The following is a 19,905-nucleotide window of genomic DNA, read 5'->3' on the forward strand; positions in this document are numbered from 1 at the left end:
AGACTAGTGAGAATAGAGAGAGCACTGTTTTTGATTTAACATCCATCACAATGACACTAACCAACTGGTCAGTGATCATTGGATAATCAACCCTCTTCCTCTGTAAAAATCTGAGAAGAGAGATACAGATACATGCAGGTTCTAAAACCTGAAAAGGTGTTAGGGGAAGCCCAACCTGCAGCCAGACATACAGTATGTCTTGTAGTGATATGTCCTTTGCCCATACCCAGGAGGAGGCCATCCTCCTGGTGGAATGAGCCTAAACATTCATGGGAGATTGTATACCTTACGAATCATAAGCGAGCACCATGGCATCCACAACCCAATGGGAAATTCTTTGCTTGGAGATGGCCAAACCCTGTGAATGGCCTCCAAAGAAAACAAAGAGTTGTTCAAACACCCTGAATTGACTCATTCTATCAACGTACATGCATAATGTCCTCACAGGGCAGAGCATGTGCAGTCTCTTAGATTTGTCCAACTTAAAGGGTGGTGGAGAGAATGGCTGCAGGGTAACAACCTGAGCCCTAAATGGGGTTGCCAGCAATTTGGGCATATAACCCTCTCTGAGCTTGAAACTGGCCTTTGACAGGCCCATTCTGAACTTCAAACAAGGCCTGAAGTTCCCAACATGTTTGACTGATGCTAAAGCGTGTTGCAGCACAATCTTCAAAGAGAGTTTGCGTAAGCTTACCACCTCTAGTGGCTCAAACAGGGAAACTCTTAGTGTGTTTAACACCAGTGTTAAGTTCCAGACCAGGATGGTAGCGGTGAGAAAGGGTCTTAGCCATCTCACACCATGCAGAAATCTGCTGATCAGAGGGTGTTTGCATACAGAGAAGTCCTGCAGGGAAATTGAGTGGGCTGCTATGTGACATGGAGGCACTTTAAATCTCTGTTTTGTGACATGGCAGTCTTCTGGCATACGTCAACAACAGTAAAATAGGGAAATATGCATGGGAAGGAGCGCCAAGCATCACCAGCAAATCAAATTGCAGTGATGGAATAGGGTCTCAAAGTCACAGCCCATAGGAGGAGCTCCCACAGCGTCAGCTACTGACGCAGCATCAAAATTACCAACTTAAAAGGGAACAGCATTTACTTGCCACTGTCTATTGTATCTAATTAATTATTCAAGCATGACCATGTTTCCTTATGTGAATCAATTTTCTAGACTGGGTCGCTGGGACATCCTGAGCTTCACCACTCACACTGTGAACCGAGTTTCCCTGCATGCCGTTTCCTGGAATGTGCTGCATGGTAGAGTGAATGAATGCTGAGAAAGTGGCTTGAAACTCTTTCCCTGTGTGCAATGGATTCTGATTTATGATGTTATAAAGGGCCACTTCAGGCAATTACACATGCATTAGAACCACACAGTGCAGGAAACAGTCCTCCACTCACTCTCAGTGTTCCAGTTACCATGCTCTCTCTCTCTCTTGCAATTGCCGGAATTAACTATTAACTATAACTATTAACTATTTGGAAAACAATAGATCAGCCTCACCTTCTTGTCACAGCTGGATTGGCTCAAGTTATTTGCAATCAACATTAACAGCATATGTACTGTAATATCTGCAGTCTGTTGAATGCTTGTCATCACTGATTGGTTTGCTTAAAATAAGCTTTGCACAGTGCCATCTCTGTACATAATGGACACTCTATGAGTCTTTTGATACCTTATCGAAAGCAATTTTTCTTCCTTTGCTTAAAATATGCTTTTGAGAAATTAGCACAGTGCCATCTCTGTGCATAATGGACACTCCATGAGTCTTTTGATACTTTATGGAAAGCAATTTTTCTTCCCTTGGGGGGAAAAGAGAATGAATATTTTTAAGGACAAATAGGAGACAATATATTGTCTATAGGAGAAAAATAAATGTAATATATTCCTGATAAAAATATTTATGTTATTTGGTTTATAATCCCTGTTATACTTCATATTTTATGATTGTGATTCAAAGGAACGATTGTTGTCACACATTAAAGGAATAGTTCACCCAAAAATGAGAAATTCTGTAATTTACACACCCTCATGTCATGCCAAACTGATATGGACTACAAGAACCAATGGTGTTTGGTTTTGATGCAGAAAGCAAAAGCAAATGAGATTTCAGAGCTTTGGCTGATGGGGAGATTATGTACGTATTATGACAAAAATTTTGGTCTGTTCCTTACAAAGCTATCTTATGATTTTACTATTAGTTTTTTGTCCTTTTTGGAACTTGACAGCAGAGTCACTCAGTTACTGTTGTAACCTCCGTTCCCTGATGGAGGGAACGAGACGGTGTGTCGATGTAGTGACACTAGGGGTCGCATTGGGGAGCCCCAAACACCTCTGATCTTTGAGAAAAGGCCAATGAGAATTGGCGAGTGGAATTTGCATGCCACTCCCCCAGACATACGGGTATAAAAGGAGCTGGCTCGCAACCACTCATTCAGGTTTTGTGCTGAGGAGCCGAGACAAGGTCCCGGCCATTTCAGCAGATAGTACCACGTTGCGGCAAGAGGGACACAACATCTCGTTCCCTCCATCAGGGAACAGAGGTTACAACAGTAACAGATGTTGTGTCGATATAATGACACTAGGGGTCCCTATAGAAAAGAGTACGGAGACCGTACTGCAGAAAATACATCACAGGGGGTTACCGGAGTAACCGACACCTGTGGAGCACCTACCCTTGCACAGGGTCTGTGCAAGTAGGCTCACTGGGGGGAATGCGTATTTGCGCAGCCCCCGGGGCCAGCTGTGTGCCAGTGCATCTGTCCCAAGGGGGGCTCCCGTCAGGGAATACCAGAGCGGGCAGTGGGAGGATTCCTGGGAAGCAAACAGGTCTACCTCTGCTTTGCCGAATCGACTCCAAATCATCTGGACCACCTGGGGGTGGAGTCTCCACTCTCCGCAGAGCGTCGCCAGCCACGACAGCGCATCCGCTGTGGCATTGAGGCTGCCCAGGATATGAGTGGCCTGCAGCGACCTCAGCCACTGCTGACTCCAGAGGAGGAGATGACGGGCAAGTTGCGACATGCGATGAGAGTGTAGGCTGCTTTGGTGATTTATATATGCTACTGTCGCTGTGTTGTCCGACCGGACCAACACATGCTTGCCTCGGATCAACGGCAATAGCCTCCGCAGGGCGAGCAGTACAGCCAGCAACTCGAGACAGTTGATGAGCCAACACAGCCATGGTCCTGTCCAGGAGCCAGCAGCTGTGTGCCTGTTGCACACGGCGCCCCAGCCCAACTTCATGGCATCTGTGGTGACCACAACGTGTCTGGATACTTGCTGTAGGGGTACTCCTGCCCGCAGAAACGCAAGGTCTGTCCAAGGGCTGAATAAGTGGCAGCAGAGTGGCGTGATAACCCATGCCCATCTCGGGACTCAAGTCTGAAGCCAGTGCTGAAGGGGACTCATATGCATACCTGTGACGAGGTAAAACCGAGACGTGAAAGTACGCATCCTTCAGGTCTACCACCATGAACCAATCTTGATGCCGGACGCATGCCAAAATGTGCTTCTGTGTCAGCATCTTGAACAGGAGTCTGTGTAAGGCCAGGTTCAAAACAGGTCCAAGATTGGCCGCAACCCATCGCTTTTCTCATCTCGGCTGGAGAAACAGGCTCTATCGTGCCCTTGCTCAGAAGAGTTGCAATCTCTGCACGCAGGGTGGCGGCGTTCTCACCCTGCACCGAGGTGAAGTGGACGCCACTGAACCAGGGCGGGCGCCTGGTGCACTGAATTGCATAGCTGAGTCAGATGTCCTGGCCAGCCACCGCGACGGGATGGAAAGTGCTAACCACGTGTCCAAGCTCTGGGTGAGGGGCACTAAGGGGACAATCGCGTCTATCGTACCTGTGGATGGGGCCTCGCTGCGGGGGGGAGGAGGGGACACCACGTCGAGGAACCTTGCTTCGTCTCGAACTTGTGGCTGCGCTGAGGGGGCCCTCGAAGCACTTCCTTGCTCCATGTGCCCGGGTATCAGCGACGGGGGAGGAGGGACTTTTTGACCATCCTCGTAACTCGTCACAACCGCCTGGCCATGGGTGTGAGTGTGGTGTGGTCGGGTGTGCGAAGGTGGGGGGCCCGTCCAAGTCGCAGGTTCTCAGTGTCCGGTCGCTGTGATAATGGCGGTCGTAAACACCGACCGTGTGACCCAAGGAGTGAGGAAACTGTAATGTGTACGCAACGTTGCCATGGTCATGTTCTCGCAATTAGAACACGAACCATCCACAAATGCTGCCTCAGTGTGAGCGCGGCCCAGAGGCAGCGCCCGTGGCCGTCGGAGGCGGAGAGATAATGACCGCATCCAGGAATTACACAAAGACGGAATGGCATCTTTAAAAAGACACGTCTTTAAAAAGACATTCACGTCAATGTGCTGCTCTAATAGAGGAAAATATACTCTTTGCAGAGATATATACCCTCTTAGTAGCACTGTCGAAGCGCCCAGGGGCATAGCCTGCACTAAGCGTGCAGAAGGAGAGAAAGCCGCTGGAATGCGACGTATATCCAACAGCATACACTTCTTTCGAGGTGAATGGACCAGCAGTGGAATTCAGCTCACTGACACACAACCACTCGGCTCCGAAGAAAAAATCTGAATGAGTGGTTTATACCCGTATGTCCGGGGGAGTGGCATGCAAATTCCACTCGCCAATTCTCATTGGCCTTTTCTCAAAGATTAGATGTGTTTGGGGCTCCCAAGGGCAACCCCTAGTGTTACTACATAGACACAACATCGAGTGACAGAAGGGGAACTGTCAACTGCATAGAAAAGAACTGCCTGAAGATTCTTCCAAAATTCTACCTTTAAGTTTCACAAAAAAAAATAAAATAAAATTATGGTAGAATTTAAATGTTTGTGTAAAGGCCCCCTGAAGGCCCCCTGAAGTGCCTTAAACATTTTTTGGCCTGTTCGATGTAATTCTGACTGAAACATTTAGTTGGGGGTGGGACTTGTTGAATGGCTCATGACTTTTAAATAAAATAGCCAATAGTCTTTAGTTTGTATGCGTGTTCTATTCAGATGTGATCATCCATATCCCATATTCCCTTCTAAGACAAATACCCTCCACTGTGAGTTCTTCAGAGGGCTGAGAAGTGAGAACAGTCATTCAAAACTAACTTTTTAAGTGATTCTTCTTGGCAATTTTGTTTGGAACGACCCTTCAGCATGGATTGTGCTCCCTTAAAGGTGCCCTGCGAAGGCATCATCAACGCATGTTAGAACACAGCCATGTGTGCTGATCAGATGTAGAGGCAGGGTGCTTTTTGTTTAAAAAAATATTTGATTGCCAAAGATTCTCAACCATTATGTGATGTCATGGTTGTGCCTGGGTCTGTTTAGCCGGAAGAGAGAGATTGCAGATTATAAATGTTTATATCTCCTGAAAACAAATGTTGTCAGTGTTTAGAAGGACACAAACATATAGATGACCTTTAAGCTAATAGAGTTGGACTAAAATCAGCAAAACTTTAATTTTGATTTCACAGGGTCTTCAACACACTTCTTTGTGAGATTAGTGTAGAAAGAATGAAAAAGGTGTTAAGTTGATGTTTTTTTCCCTCATCAACCTTGTCCTGAAATAAGACCCTTTATGAACTATGAGTCCCCACTTGGTCTTAAAACTGGAACATTCAGTGACAACCACAGTGTAAGGTCTGACTCACGTAGCTTATTAAATAAGCACAAGAATTGACAAAGTATAGAAACAGGGAAAATTTATTTAAAGCACTTTGTCCCCTACATAGAAAAATATGATTGATTTAAGTCAACAATAATAAATAGAGTACCTGTATTTTTGCAGGCCCCGCTGATCCGTACAGTAGTACAATCAATATCCAGTTTTCGCAATACAGCAAAGGCACGGGTATTTACCGTAAATCTGCACAGTCTGATGGAGTGGCAGGACATGAATGGTATATGAAGACTGGACCTATGTCTGGTATGTTTTTTTTGTTTTGTTTGTTTTTTTGCTCAATTGGACATTTGATGATTTTGGCCAGTCGGGCTAACCAGAATATGACACATTTTACATAAAATATTTTGTTTGCCAGTCCCATAGAACCAAACAGTAGTTGATTTTGTCACTGATAACAAATATTATTAGTTCTAAATGGATACCCCCTTTCTTTATGGTCCCTTGTGTTGATCTCAATGCAAATGTACACATAATGATATGCTATGTTTTGATAATGTTATTGTATGTAGTGCAAATCTTTAAAAGTGATAAATGTGATCCAGTTAAGTTTAAGATGTGAATTCAGGGCAAAAAAGTGTCATGGAACCATAAACGCTATGATGTTGGATGTTTACGTTCATTTAAGCATATGCAGAATTTCTTTATGTGACCATTATAAATGCAGGAGTTACTCACCAGAAGACTAATCATTCCTAACGGAATGCAAAACATCTTTCTAACATTCAGGACCACACAAAATACTCTCTTTGCAGCCCAAGCAAGCATTCAAGTCAAATCAGTGTTTCTAAATTAAAAAATAATGTGATTTTCTTTTTATGTTGTAAAACATACATAGGCTGTAGGTCGTTGTTCATAATAAATGTTTCATCTTCATTAAAAACAAAGAAAAATACTTTAAATATTTTAAATATCAAGGAAATTATAAGGCTTAAATGTTCCTTTTGTCTTGTTGGCCTCCCCAACACTTCAGTCCAGCAGAAGAGTCTTTGGAAAGCTTGTTCATCTCTTGTCTTTCTCTGCTCCGTCAATACTTAACTGAATGGTTATAGCCAGGTTCAAAGTGACGTAGCGCCATATACTACCAGCCATAGATCTTTGTGAAGTGAAGAAAAGGCCCTGATTGTCAAAAAAAAAAAAAAAAGGTCTTGAACACGATCGTTATCTTTAGGCTATAAAGCAGTGTGCAGTGTGTGTCATCACAAACGTCAAGTTTTTGCCACCGTTTGGTGTTTCAGTCCAGTCTGAGATGGGTGTGGTACTGATGTCATTGGTTTGAGTCTCTGCTATAAGAATTGCATCAAAACAAGTATTAAAGCTCAGATTTTACAGTCTATATTGAGCAGAGTCATGGGTTTGTAGCAGGGCAGTTTCGTTCATAACTCGAGAAACCTTAACATGTGGCAGAGCAGCATGTTGACCTTTGAGCCTTGAAGGACTGGATCAAGCTATTCTCTTGTGTGCTAAAGTACATTTGAAACATTTCAGATGGTTTCAGATGTTCCTCTGTGCTGTAAGGTACTTGAGAGCAGCAGAACCATACTTTCGAGAAAGATCTTGGTGGAACTCGTCCTTTAGAGTCGTCAAGCAGTAACGGTAACTGGGACTGGAGCGAAACTTTGAAATGTCAAAGCTTGGTGCATGGGGCATGTGGATCATGAAGGCATTTGGTAGCACAATGAGATCATACTCCTGTGAAAGAGGAAATATTTGACAGATTAGATATAAAGGTCACTTGAAACACCAATAAATTAGGCCTATGATAATCTAAGACTCCTTACCTGAGCATCTAGCTCCATGATATGGGACACTTTGTTCCAGCCAAAGCCTACAAATCTCTGGTCATACTCAGGACAGTCCCGCCGTACAGCAACATACGGTTCAAAATCTGCCTCCCACTCCACTTTGTATGGCGTTGTGGCTGTCCTCCATTTGGCATAATTGGTTGGGGCGTGACCTTTTGTCCAGACATGATACCTACAATTCAGAAAAGTCTTAACTGTCTTGACACATTATGTATCATGAGTGGTCTTTCAAAATGATTGATAATGAACATTCTAGAATTATGCTTATTTTGGATTTCCACTGTACCTGAAGGTGTAAAGTGTACCCAAGTCCAGCATAGACAGCAGCTCGGCCTTAGATTTAGGGAAGGAAAGACGATATCTCAAAGTCTCGAAGGCAGGCACAACCAGAGCCTTCTTGGTACTGGCCATGTCCAATTGGACAATACTTTTTCTATACAGAGAAGGAAAAGCATGTAGAACCATTAAAATCATCCTTTTGTGTTCTATGGAAAAAAATAACTGCATACAATTTGAAATTACATGAGTGTGAGTAAATAATGGCAGAATTTCTATTCCTTGAAACTCAAAATGTAAAACAGTTCAGATTAGCAGTTCACCTGAGGTAATCGTAGAGGCCGTACATGGGCAGAAAATCTACATCAGTCAGAAAAACGTAGGGTGTGTTGACATTGCGGAGAGCCACGTTTCGCACCAGATTGACAGGGTAGAATTGGCCTTCCTTATAAACAATATGATAACCCACATTCTTGTGATTCTTGAGGACTTCAGAGGCCTGGGCATAGCGAAGGAACTGCTGGGCCTCAGCATCAGACAAGTACAGGGCCAAACTAATGGGGCCCTCCCAGTGTTTACAGATAGCCTCCAACATCTGCAGTCTGTGCACAAATACATAGTGTCTTTGGTGAAATGAAGGCAAGAAAATAGCTTTGTTCCAAAACTTAATGAGTTGCCTTGCTGTCTACATAGGCAGCTGCCTTCTAAAACCCAAAGTATACTTTGGTCAGAAGCGAATACTAGGTGTATGCACACAGGATGCATGACGCAAATTTCTTCATCAGCAGAGTGAGCACTGAACGCATGCAGCTTTATTTTCTAATCGTGCGTACTCTGAACATGCAGTATGCGCATGCGCCTGAAATTATTTGCATTAATTAGTGGATCCACATAATGGCAACACTCACAGTTGAGCCGTTGCTCTCACGAAGAAGCCTTAAAAGATGTAATTGCCACTAAACAACAGGAGACGAAGGTGGAAACAACAATTTTGGATGTACATATCAAGAGCACGTGTGTGAGGAGGTCAAGAGATACATGCATTTGTAGATCTCAAGTCTAAAGGGATATAAAATATATTTTATGGATCTAAACTCATGAAGAGAGATAGTCCAGATCTCATAGAAGTCGTAGCGCGCATGCGCAAACCGTCTGTGTATGCACGCACAGTCAAATTATGTATACTATGAAAGGGTAAGCATTCGATTGCACACACACGTTAAGCGTTCGCATCCAAACTGAAGTATATTTTGGTCTGTAGTAGAATCTAAACCTAAATAGAAACACATAAAAGACTGATATGGAACACTCTTCATAGGCATCAATTCTGTGAATCTTACATATAGCGCACAGAAAATTTGACTCACAACTGATTCCAATAGAGTTTTGCATATACCAAACATTAAATTTGACAGTTTTATGATTATATTGCATTGACATGAGCAGTGTGGCCCAAAACTGACTGCAGAGTCATTCAGGGAGTCAGTCATCCTTACCTGTCCATGGAGAGCTGTGCGACCAGTGTTATGTCCGTGCCATCCTCAGTAGGTGTGTATTCATACTGCAGAAAGTACAGGTGTACCCTGTGCACCATGATTCGCTCCCTCCGAAAATCATAGCACTGGTCATCTTCATCTAACTCCTCTAGTGCTTGCTGAAGCTGGAAATAAAATGACAAAGAATTTTGAAATGTTTTAATTCCAAACAGATCTAGCTGTGCTGCCCTTCGAGACTTTGAGATACCAAAACCGAACAGCTTTTGGACACGGGTTGCCTTTAACATAAATTAAACTCTAGTTTAACAGATCCTATTCAAGTACAAATTCACGCAATTTTGACTGCGTGCATTGTTGGGTTCCGAAGTGTGTCAGACCCTAATTAGTAACACAACATAAGTAAGTATTGCATTCTCAGTGTTGACACAAAAGGGGCACTATAGTGGGCATTAGAATAAAACAAATTTCAGATCACCACTGTTAAGGCGGAGCAACAGTTTCAAGAGAAATTGAATTAAACTGTCAACATGTTTTTAACTAGCTACCTGCATTATAACAAAAGGTTATTGGCCTAGACATTTGGAGGTTCCTCTCTTGCCCTCAACTTGAGTACTGAAATTTGTTACTGGCAGAGAGAATGGCCGTTAAGTTTGTTCAACGGGGCCGCACACATTGCATTGGCTAAAAATTCATGTCAACTACGTAACACTTGTGTATGATAAGACGTGTTACATTATGTGTAAAATATATAAATTTTCTCTCTTTTTTCTTAGCTTGCTTTTTGAAAAATGTTACACATACTGTTGACAAACTCACCACAGTGCTCTCTGAGCTGGCCTGACTGGGGCAGCCGAAGAGTTCTCGCCGCAGAAGATTCCCATCATACTCTAAGAACGTCAAGTAAAGATTACGGAAAAATTCCACATGCTTGTTTTTTACTCGCAGCTTTTTGGGAGAGTTCCAGTGAATGACCTGCAGGAGAAAGTAATCAAACTGAGGAATAAACACCCTGAAAGACTTAATTTGTATACCAAATTGGAAATTGTACAGGTAATGAATGTGAAGTTTGGGTGAACATTTGCATAAATGTATAAAAACACTCAATTAATTTGTCAACGATTAAAGCAAAGTTAAAACCAATGAAGTATGATGTAACTTAAAATTGTTTGTCTTAATTATTTTGCTCAGCTTGAGCATTTATACCTAATTTACCCAAAATATTCAAAATATATTCTTACTTTTAGGTCTGACACCTCTGTGTAGCACTGTTCAGAGCGAGTGTGATCCGATAACTGTACATTCCAGAAGCAGGGAAGCTGATGTACAAAAACTGGGTTCTGCTTTATGAATGCATTGAATATATCCTGTGCACACATAAAAAATAATGTAATATTGTGCTGCATTACATAACATTATTCAACCATGTTTCAGTTAGATTTAATTACTATTTAATCTACTGTTTGGCAAAGCGGAATTTCATAAGAGCTACGAAACAAAACCCTTTTTATGAAGTGTTCATTAAAGGCATGGACCTGGTCTGCCAGTGATGTTGACAGCATGCTCATTAGCTCTCTTTCTGCTGTCAGCCTCCACATCTGTTCCCAGCCAATCTTGCGCAGCTTCTCCAGGTAAAGTAAAATCACACCTGCAGCCCAAAAGGGAAACACCTGTTGTCAAAAGGAACTCAGTGCAAACCAATCTTTGTTTTCATATCCACAAAATGAGCCCTTCAGTGTGGCATATGGATAATCGGAGGAGTTTAAAGGGGTCATGACATGAGGAATCAAATTTTCCTTGATCTTTGACATATAAGAGGTCATTGTACTATAAAAACATACTGTAAGTTTCAGAACTCAAAACTTCCTCCTCGCTGCAAGAAGAGCATTTGTTGAAACCAACCAGCCAAAACGACTCTACTTCCTCCTCATTGTGATGTCACATTGTGGAAGACATTTGCATCTGACCGCCTCCACAACAACACATCAACACCTACTCTAACTTATCACTTCCATAGCCCGTCCAATAGCAGTGAGCAGTGAGATGGTAAGGAAAGAGAAGATCAGTCAAGAGCAGAGAGCCAATCATAACAGTGGGCATTTACTTTCAAGTCTTAAAAGACAAGCAACACCAAAACCAAGTGTTTCTGACAGAGGGTCAGAATGAGGGTGGAAAATGATTATGTTTTACAAATGTATGAAAGTTTTTTGTGCAAAAAAAACTTTACTAACATTATAAGTTAACCTCAAAGAACATCAAAAATGTACCCTATTTTGGCATGTTCCTTGCCATTGCATGTTCAAAAAAATAAAAATTACAAATAATGTAAGGGTCCCCACACCTCTGGATTATTTGGGTAAGCATTTAAAAATATATATATTTATAGAGGTTGCACTCACAAAGAGTTATTGATTGAATATTTTAGAGCTAGAATAGAAAACTAGAAAAAAATAAATAAATAAAAAAATATATATATATATATATATATATATATATATATATATATATATATATATATATATATATATATATATATATATATATATTCAGTGTAGAACTTTGCATGACTTTTTAAGAACTTATTACTTTCCATGTGTTCTCCTGTCCCATAAATCCCAATTTGAAAATTACCTTATGTATCCAGGTTTTCTATAACCATGGGAACCCAATCTTTTATCAAAATGTATCAAAATGTTATACTTTTGTAATACTTTTCCTCTTAAATGAATTTCCTTTTCACTTGACATCACAAATCACTCTTATTTTATACAAAATATCTCCACAGTGGTATCCAACACCTACTTTTCACAATCCAATCAAGTCCTGGTGGATACAGTGAAGTACCTGCCTACACGTTTTTCAATTAATGTCCTGTTTCACTCGTACATAAGTCAGATTAGAGAAGTAAAATGGGTTGCAAAATGTTAATTTCTAAATGTCCTAACCTGTGTTAAACCCACGTCCAAGAGCTGGCCAGGGTTTGTGGTTCTTCCACAGATTACCGAGGTACCAGTCACTCTGATTCTCCACCAATCCAATCACCTGTTTCTCTGCAATTACAACCTCAATGTTACATCAACATTAATGCTAACAAATCTTGTATTCTTAAGGCATTTTATCTGACACATGAAGGAAACTGACTGATTACCTGTGAACTTCCGGAAGATGGCCCATAGCTCGGCGATGTCAGTGGCAAATGTGATGTCTGTATCAAGGACGATGACCTTTGTAAGGTAGGATGGCAGAGCTTTGGTGAGGGTGAGCTTCATCAGGCCATAAATTCCTGAATAGTGTTTGTTTGGTATCCATGACACCTCAGACTACACCACAGAGGGAGAGAGAGGCAAAGAGAGAGAGAAATCTTTTTGAAACAAGCATCTCTTAGAAACAAGCCCAATAGTGACCGGCCACTTTTTCAGTGGCCTTGGTTCCCGAATTATTTTTTCCCATTAATTTTCTCCTTAAGGTTTAAAAAATTCTTCAATCAAATGAGAAAAAAAAAACTGTACAAAATAAAAATAAGTAACTGACTAGTGTGAAATAGAATCTTTTAAAATGAAATTAAAACCATCACATGACAACCTTGGAGGTCATGGCAAGTCTGTTTTGAAAGGTTTCTACATTTTCGAAAAAAAAATATATTATTACTATTGAGAAAATAAACATTTACTCCCTGATTTAGTATATATATATATATATATATATATATATATATATATATATATATATATATATATATATATACACCTGTATATATGAGTGCTGTCAGTTGATTAAAATTTTTAATCGCGACTAATCACATAATATTTTGTAGCTGATCGCGATTATTCACAGATTTTGAAAGTACTGAAATTTGACTCTAAATAGACTTCTTTTCCTGTCAAAATTTCCTCATAGGAAAGAAAACAAAACAATATGTAAGAATATAATGCTTTGTTAACATTTTCCAAACAAAGCCTTCCACAGTATGAAGATAGAAATGCACTAATATAGCACAAATTCTACTCTAATTGAGAGTCTGACTAATTGAAAGAGCTAGTCCCACATATAGTGCATTCAGAAAGTATTCAGACCCCATCATTTTTTCAGTTTCTTTTTTATGTTGTTGCATTATGCTAAAATGCTTTAAAAGAAAAAATAATATCAATCTACACTCCATACCCCATAATGACTAAACAAAAGATTTTTGATAACTGCAAATTTATTGTAAAGAAAAAACTGAAATATCACACTGACATACTGTAATTATTCAGACCCTTATTCAGTACTTATTTGAAGCACCTTTGGCAGCGATTACAGCCTCAAGTCTTTTTGGGTATGATGCAACAAGCTTTGCACACCTGGATTTGGGGATTTTCTGCCATTCTTCTCTGCAGATCCTCTCAAGCTCTGTCAGGTTGGATGGGGGCCGTCGGTGGACAGCCATTTTCAGGTCTCTCCAGAGATGTTCGATAGGATTCATGTTATCAAAAATATGTTTTTTTGCTTTGTCATTATGGGGTATGGAGTGTAGATTGATGTGAAAAAATAATAATAATTTAAAACATTTTAGCATAAGATTGCAACATAGCAAAATGTGAAAAAACATTAAGGGGTCTGAATACTTTCTGAACGCACTGTAGGTTGCATTTTCATTGCAATGGGCATTAAATCTCTTAAACTCTCATCCTCCACAATATTAATCTACTGGTAGACTGTGGCTATCCGATTTGTTACAGCAAACATGAAGCCGCATTCATGATTCGCGTCAGCGTCGAGCTCCGCTTTGAACTACATATGAAAAGCACTTGCAGACAAAAACGTCTCATTTTGGTGATAGTTAAGACTTGATGTGCTTCTGTGGTAATTAAAATGCACCTTACATAGGCTGAAAAATACTTGATTCCTGTCACAAGTCCCATCTGGGCTTGTTTTGTGTATATTAGACTTTAAATTGTGTTGTGTTAATTTGATGTTATTGATTTGATGTTATTGTAAATTGGCATATGTCCCATCATTGTCACGACTGCTATGTTGATCGGAACTGCATCCAAGAATTTCACACACCATTGCACTTGTGTATATGGCTGTGAGACAATAAAAGTGATTTGATTTTGATTTGATTTTGATTTTGTACAACAAATAGCTTCAAGAGCTCCTTTCACTATCATTTGATCTCTGATATGGAAGCGCTGTTATGTGTGTTTGTGGTGTGTGCATCAGTGTAATTAGTCCGGGCGGACATATTACAAAGGTTCCACACTTCTAACTAGTATTCATGCCGTTTATGCTGTATTAATGGTAAACTTTTAAAATAATCACATGCGTTAACGCGTTAATTTTGACAGCTCTAATATACAGTATACACAGTATATGTAAATATAAATATGCTATACGCCTCTTTTGCTTTAATAACAGCACATACTCCTGATTTTCATAATTTATTTGGTGAATTGGACACTAAAGCAGTGCAGAATGCAAGTGCAAATAAAAGGCACCATCAGCGGCTGCAATTCTTTCTTAGTGAACTGCCCCGTCTGTTTAATTCCAGGTTTAAGTTAAATTTCAAATCCCAGATTTTCAATGTGGACTTTAACCCCACTGTAGCTACAAGAAATATTTTCACTAACTATCAGAAATGTTCATTGTGCATTTCTTGTTTAGCTATTAACTGTATTCTCTGGTTTTATCATCATCTGCGCCCATGGAAATTATGGAAGCCGAGGAGTGCCAATTAAAAAACAATAAAGGAATAAATGATCAATATATTAATTTGAAAATAAAAATGTGAATAAATAAACCAATTTATAAATTGACAAATAAATAGACACATTTAAATGTTTTTATTTAATTTATGTTTAAAAATTAAATTATATTTAGCAATAAAACAGCACATTAATAAGTAATTTTTTAATGCAACTTTTACAATGCATTTAAAAAAAGCATTTGCCAATTGCTTTTATTCATTAATTTGCCAATTGCTTTTCATGATTGTTTGACTTTTCTTTTTCCACTTGCTAATCCTTAACTGCTGAAGCCGAGGGGTGACAAAAAAAAATAAAAAAAATAATGAATCAATAAATTAATTTGAAAATAAAAACGTGAATAAACCAATTTATAAATGGACAAATAAATAGACACATGTAAATGTGTTTATTTAATTCACATTTAAAAATTTAATTCTATTTAACAATTAAATTCTGCATTAATAAATAGTGTATTTAATTCATGTTTAAAATTAAATTTAACAATAAAATAGCACATTAAGTCATTTTTAAAAAAGCATTTGGCAATTGCTTTTCTTCATTCATTTGCCAGTTGCTTTTCTTCATCTTAGCCAATGTCTTTTCTTTTTCATTTTACTTTGTCTTTTCTTTTTTGTTTTAATTTGTCTTTTCTTTTTCATTTTACTTTGCCTTTTTTCACTTTACTTTGTCTTTTCTTTATCCATTTGACAGTCAAGTTGAAAAATGCCATTGGACAGTTGACACGTGGGAGCAACCAATGAATTTTCGACTCATTTTTAAGACACACTCCCACGTCTCACTCAAAGGAGATGTAAGATGGTCTGTCATTGGACGGACACGGGGCATATCAGAAGTTAATGGTCACTTGTCGCTGCTGCAGTTAAATGCCACGCGCAGCCCTCTCCGAACATGCAGAGTGATACGTGTCCAGGAAGGGAGCCGGTAACCACGATACTGTCAACAGAACTGATCTGTGCCATTGACTAAAAGCATGTGGCCGCCACGCTCACGCTCCACCGGTGTGAGGTACAGAGCAGCTGGAGAAAGACGTCTGACCTCTGGGCTGCAGCGGCCGCTAGGTCCTACCTGAAGCAAACGCTTCTCTGTCGGCCAGACCTTCCCTCATCCGCTCCTATCAAGTGTTGACACCACGTCCACTTTCAGTGATATCACATTCCACATAAGACCCTTTATATCCACCTTTTAAATATTTTAAGTTCATTTATTATTGAAATAGTTGCCTGAGTATGATCGGAAAAAAGGCAGAAGTTGTCAAGCATTTAAAAATGGTCTCTTTGGAATGCTAATTTAAAAATACTGTATAATATCTACCTGCTGTGTACACGGCTATTTATAATGTTGCAAATAAAGCCTATGCTTCTTAATCTTGTGTTGTGTACATCTTCATAAATATGTTTATTGACTATAACAGTAGCTTATACCCAAATTAAACACACTGTACACTGGCATTAAAGTGCTTTGTGAAGTGTTGCTACTTTTATCACATATCTCTCTTGCAAATGTAATCTGGGTGTTATGGATTTAACATGAATTAATTTACAGTTTAATTGTATCAGACATTATTTTTGTTTTATATTTAATTGACACAGATAATGGCAACTATTGTAACATGTCATAGATGTTTGAGATTAAATGTCAAAGCTTTAGGCCAGGGGTTCTTAAACTTTCTCGGTCCAAGACCCAAATTAGAAGTTTTGTGTTTACTTGGGACCCACACTTACAAAACCGTGCAATATGCTATTTGCTGTAGCCTATCCGTTAATTGTGTTCACTTTTTATGTCTAAAACAATTGTGATATAAACAGACTATAAAATAAATCATTATTATTCTTTCAGACTAAAAAAAAACAAACAAACAAAAAAAAAACATTTTAACTAATAACAAATATTTGAAGATGCACACTCTCCAATTGTAGAAATGAAAAATATATTTTTATATACTGTAACCCCTACAAAAATTTACCATGGCAACAATAGAAACCATAAAATTCCATTGTTACTACAGTTATGGTTAATAAAATAAAAATATTAAAAAAGACAAAACTAATTGTTACCTTTTAGTCAGGAAAAGTAGAAAGATTCCGAATGCTTTTTACACAGTTTTAAGTTTTATAGTAGGTCTGGTAGCAATAATTGCAGCAACTGTGGTATTTTGGCAGAAACTATGGTTACCATGGTATGGTTCATTCATTTATGAATAAAAGTTTCAACAGAACAGAAAAAAAAATCAATATATTAGCCAAGCTGACCATTATTCATCATACTGATGTCTTTATATTTATTTAGGATTGGACTGTGAAAAATTAAATGCATAACATACAACAATAGGCTGCAGAGCAGTTATATGTAAGCAACACTTTGATAGACAGTACTCACGTATTTCTGATCATGTTCAGTGTTACATCAATTCTTAAAACATTTTCTAACTTGGAAAACTGATTTTCTTCTTGTTCTGACAGAATTTTCGCAGCTTAAACTGCAGGTGCCGCGTGAGGATGCCGTCTTATTATGAGCAACTTATTACTTTGAACTTGCCCATAAAATGCATTGTTGGCACTCCTCACTTTTTTGACTCTTTATATAAAACCAAGACAAACTAATTAAGCGTGGAAGTTGACATCTTTATGTTTGGCTAGTTGTACACGTTATCCGCGGTGTCATGAAAAATGTAGAGTTGAGTAACCCGTTGACCGCAGCACCTGACAGAACTCTCGCCTCGCCAGATTTAGTGGAGAAAGAGAGCGTGCCTATCAAATTATATTGGTGGAAAAAAGCCGAAAGACAATCCTGGCGAGCGCAACAGCGTGGAAGAGTGCTCTGAGCAGAGCGCATGTGCTCTTAGCAATTTCAGTTACACTTACTAAGGAAATAACTACACTAAAATTAAAATGTGTTGCGACCCATCATGTATGGCTATGCAACCCAGTTTGGGTCGTGACCCATAGTTTAAGAAACGCTGCTTTAGGCTAAACATTTTCGGAATAAAAATGATCAAAAAAATCAGTGTTTTACCCCCGCTCTCCCCCTTTACAACTTAAATTGTGTGAAATGAAGCCATGCTACTTAAAAGGTATAACTTTAATTTAAAGAAAAAAAAACAAAACATTCTGGTTGTGTAAGTGAACAGCAGTATCAATTTATCAAGCTACACTACCAGTCAAAAGTTTTGAAACACTTGACTGAAATGTTTCTCATGATCTTAAAAATCTTTTGATCTGAAGGCGTATGCTTAAATGTTTGAAATTAGTTTTGTAGACAAAAATAAAATTGTGCCACCATATTAATTTATTTCATTATAAAACTAAAATGTAATAATAATAAAAAATAAAAAAAACTTTTTTGAAATTGATGACTTGGACCAAATAATAAAGAAAAGCAGCCAATAAGTGCCCAACATAGATGGGAACTCCTTCAATACTGTTTAAAAAGCATCCCAGGGTGATACCTCAAGAAGCTGGTTGAGAAAATGTCGAGTACATTACATTACAGTACACAAATTCTAGGCAAGGGTGACTATTTTGAAGATGCTAAAATATAACACAGTTATGATTTATTTGGGATTTTTTTTAGTCACAACATAATTCCCATAGTTCCATTTATGTTATTCCATAGATTTGATGACTTTACTATTATTCTAAAATGTGAAAAAAAATTATAATAAAGAATGAGTGTTTCAAAACTTTTGACTGGTAGTGTATATAAACAGAAACAGTTTATTAAAGTTTTATCGAATCCCAATGGTTGTGGATGATCCAGGTACAGTATATGGGGGTTTGCTCACAAATATGGCAGAGAGAGTGGTCATAGAGTAAAGTCATATGAAAGATTAATAACTGGAATGTCTGCCCACACAGAGAAGCATTTGAACGAAGAAAAGTAATTGCCAAATGGCTTTTTTAAAATGCACTTTAAAAGGCGCATTAAAAATTACTTATTAATATGCTGTTTTATAGCTAAATATAAATAAAATGTTAAACATAAATGAAATAAACATTTAAATGTGTCTATTTATTTGTCAATTTATAAATTGGTTTATTTATTACAAATTTTATTTTCAAATTAATAGATTGATCATGTATTCCTTTATTCTTTTTTAATTGGCTCTCCTCGGCTTCCATAGGAAATAACCCTCTACAGATCTTATTGTGTGATTCATCTTTCAGCATGCCCCCTTAATGACCTGAACTCAGGTTTAATAATAATTTGCTAGAGAGGGGTTGATTGATAAGACTGGATTTCCAGCAGTTTAGCTTTCATATACTCAGGAGAGCAAAAGAGGTCTCTATACACAGCAGAGACACAGGATGTAAAATACCTGTGATTAGAGAGGGCTCCGAGCCAAACAGCTGACAATCAGAGGTAAACTCAAAAGGAGAGGAAGCTCGAGAGAGCAAGAATGAATGTATTTGTGTTATTGTGCATACGTGTGGGTGTGTGCATTCATGCAAGTGTCCTTGAGTTTATGTGCATATCTTTGTGTACTTGTGTGTGTGTGCAGTAGATTGTGATGTAAACTAAAATGCACTCTCCTTCAATGTGTGTGTAGAGGAGGAGTGCTCTTTTTGATTGTCACTTCACTCTTTCAGCCTACCATGTGCTGCATAGATAAAACACACAGAGAATCATTCAAAGGCACAGCAAAAGCAGCGCTAACATGCCTAGTCTTAAAAAAAGAGGTGCACTGTCACTTTAAATTTACAAACAAAAAAAATAATTTTCTGTTTCCTTCTCCCATGGAGCGTGGAGTAGCTCTCAGAGAGCAAAAGCTCTTGAGGTTGCTGGAGTGTAAACAACCTCAATGTTTCCACTATCACCAACATGCCATTCTATCCCAAGGGGACCATTGCCCTCTCATTACAGTCCGTAAGCACATGTGACACGTCA

The 19,905-nt window shown here is 38.9% G+C and overlaps 1 protein-coding gene across 4 annotated transcripts in view; it reads right to left on the reverse strand.

The window, feature by feature from the left end:
* Window positions 1-5,707: 5,707 nt before the first annotated feature.
* LOC127455746 (xylosyl- and glucuronyltransferase LARGE2s-like) overlaps window positions 5,708-19,905 on the reverse strand; it is a 195,343-nt gene continuing 181,145 nt past the window's right edge. For all 4 annotated transcript variants that reach the window (XM_051723851.1, XM_051723847.1, XM_051723850.1 and 1 more), the window contains 10 exons: window positions 12,423-12,594; window positions 12,220-12,324; window positions 10,810-10,922; window positions 10,516-10,641; window positions 10,094-10,249; window positions 9,278-9,441; window positions 8,105-8,383; window positions 7,792-7,938; window positions 7,482-7,677; window positions 5,708-7,392 (listed from right to left, as the gene is read on the reverse strand). In XM_051723851.1, coding sequence (XP_051579811.1) covers window positions 7,195-7,392; window positions 7,482-7,677; window positions 7,792-7,938; window positions 8,105-8,383; window positions 9,278-9,441; window positions 10,094-10,249; window positions 10,516-10,641; window positions 10,810-10,922; window positions 12,220-12,324; window positions 12,423-12,594 — 1,656 coding nt within the window. In that variant the 3' untranslated portion in view covers window positions 5,708-7,194. The remainder of the gene's footprint in view (window positions 7,393-7,481; window positions 7,678-7,791; window positions 7,939-8,104; window positions 8,384-9,277; window positions 9,442-10,093; window positions 10,250-10,515; window positions 10,642-10,809; window positions 10,923-12,219; window positions 12,325-12,422; window positions 12,595-19,905) is intronic.

This window comes from Myxocyprinus asiaticus, chromosome 18 (assembly GCF_019703515.2).
Source record: "Myxocyprinus asiaticus isolate MX2 ecotype Aquarium Trade chromosome 18, UBuf_Myxa_2, whole genome shotgun sequence".
Taxonomy (NCBI): domain Eukaryota; kingdom Metazoa; phylum Chordata; class Actinopteri; order Cypriniformes; family Catostomidae; genus Myxocyprinus; species Myxocyprinus asiaticus.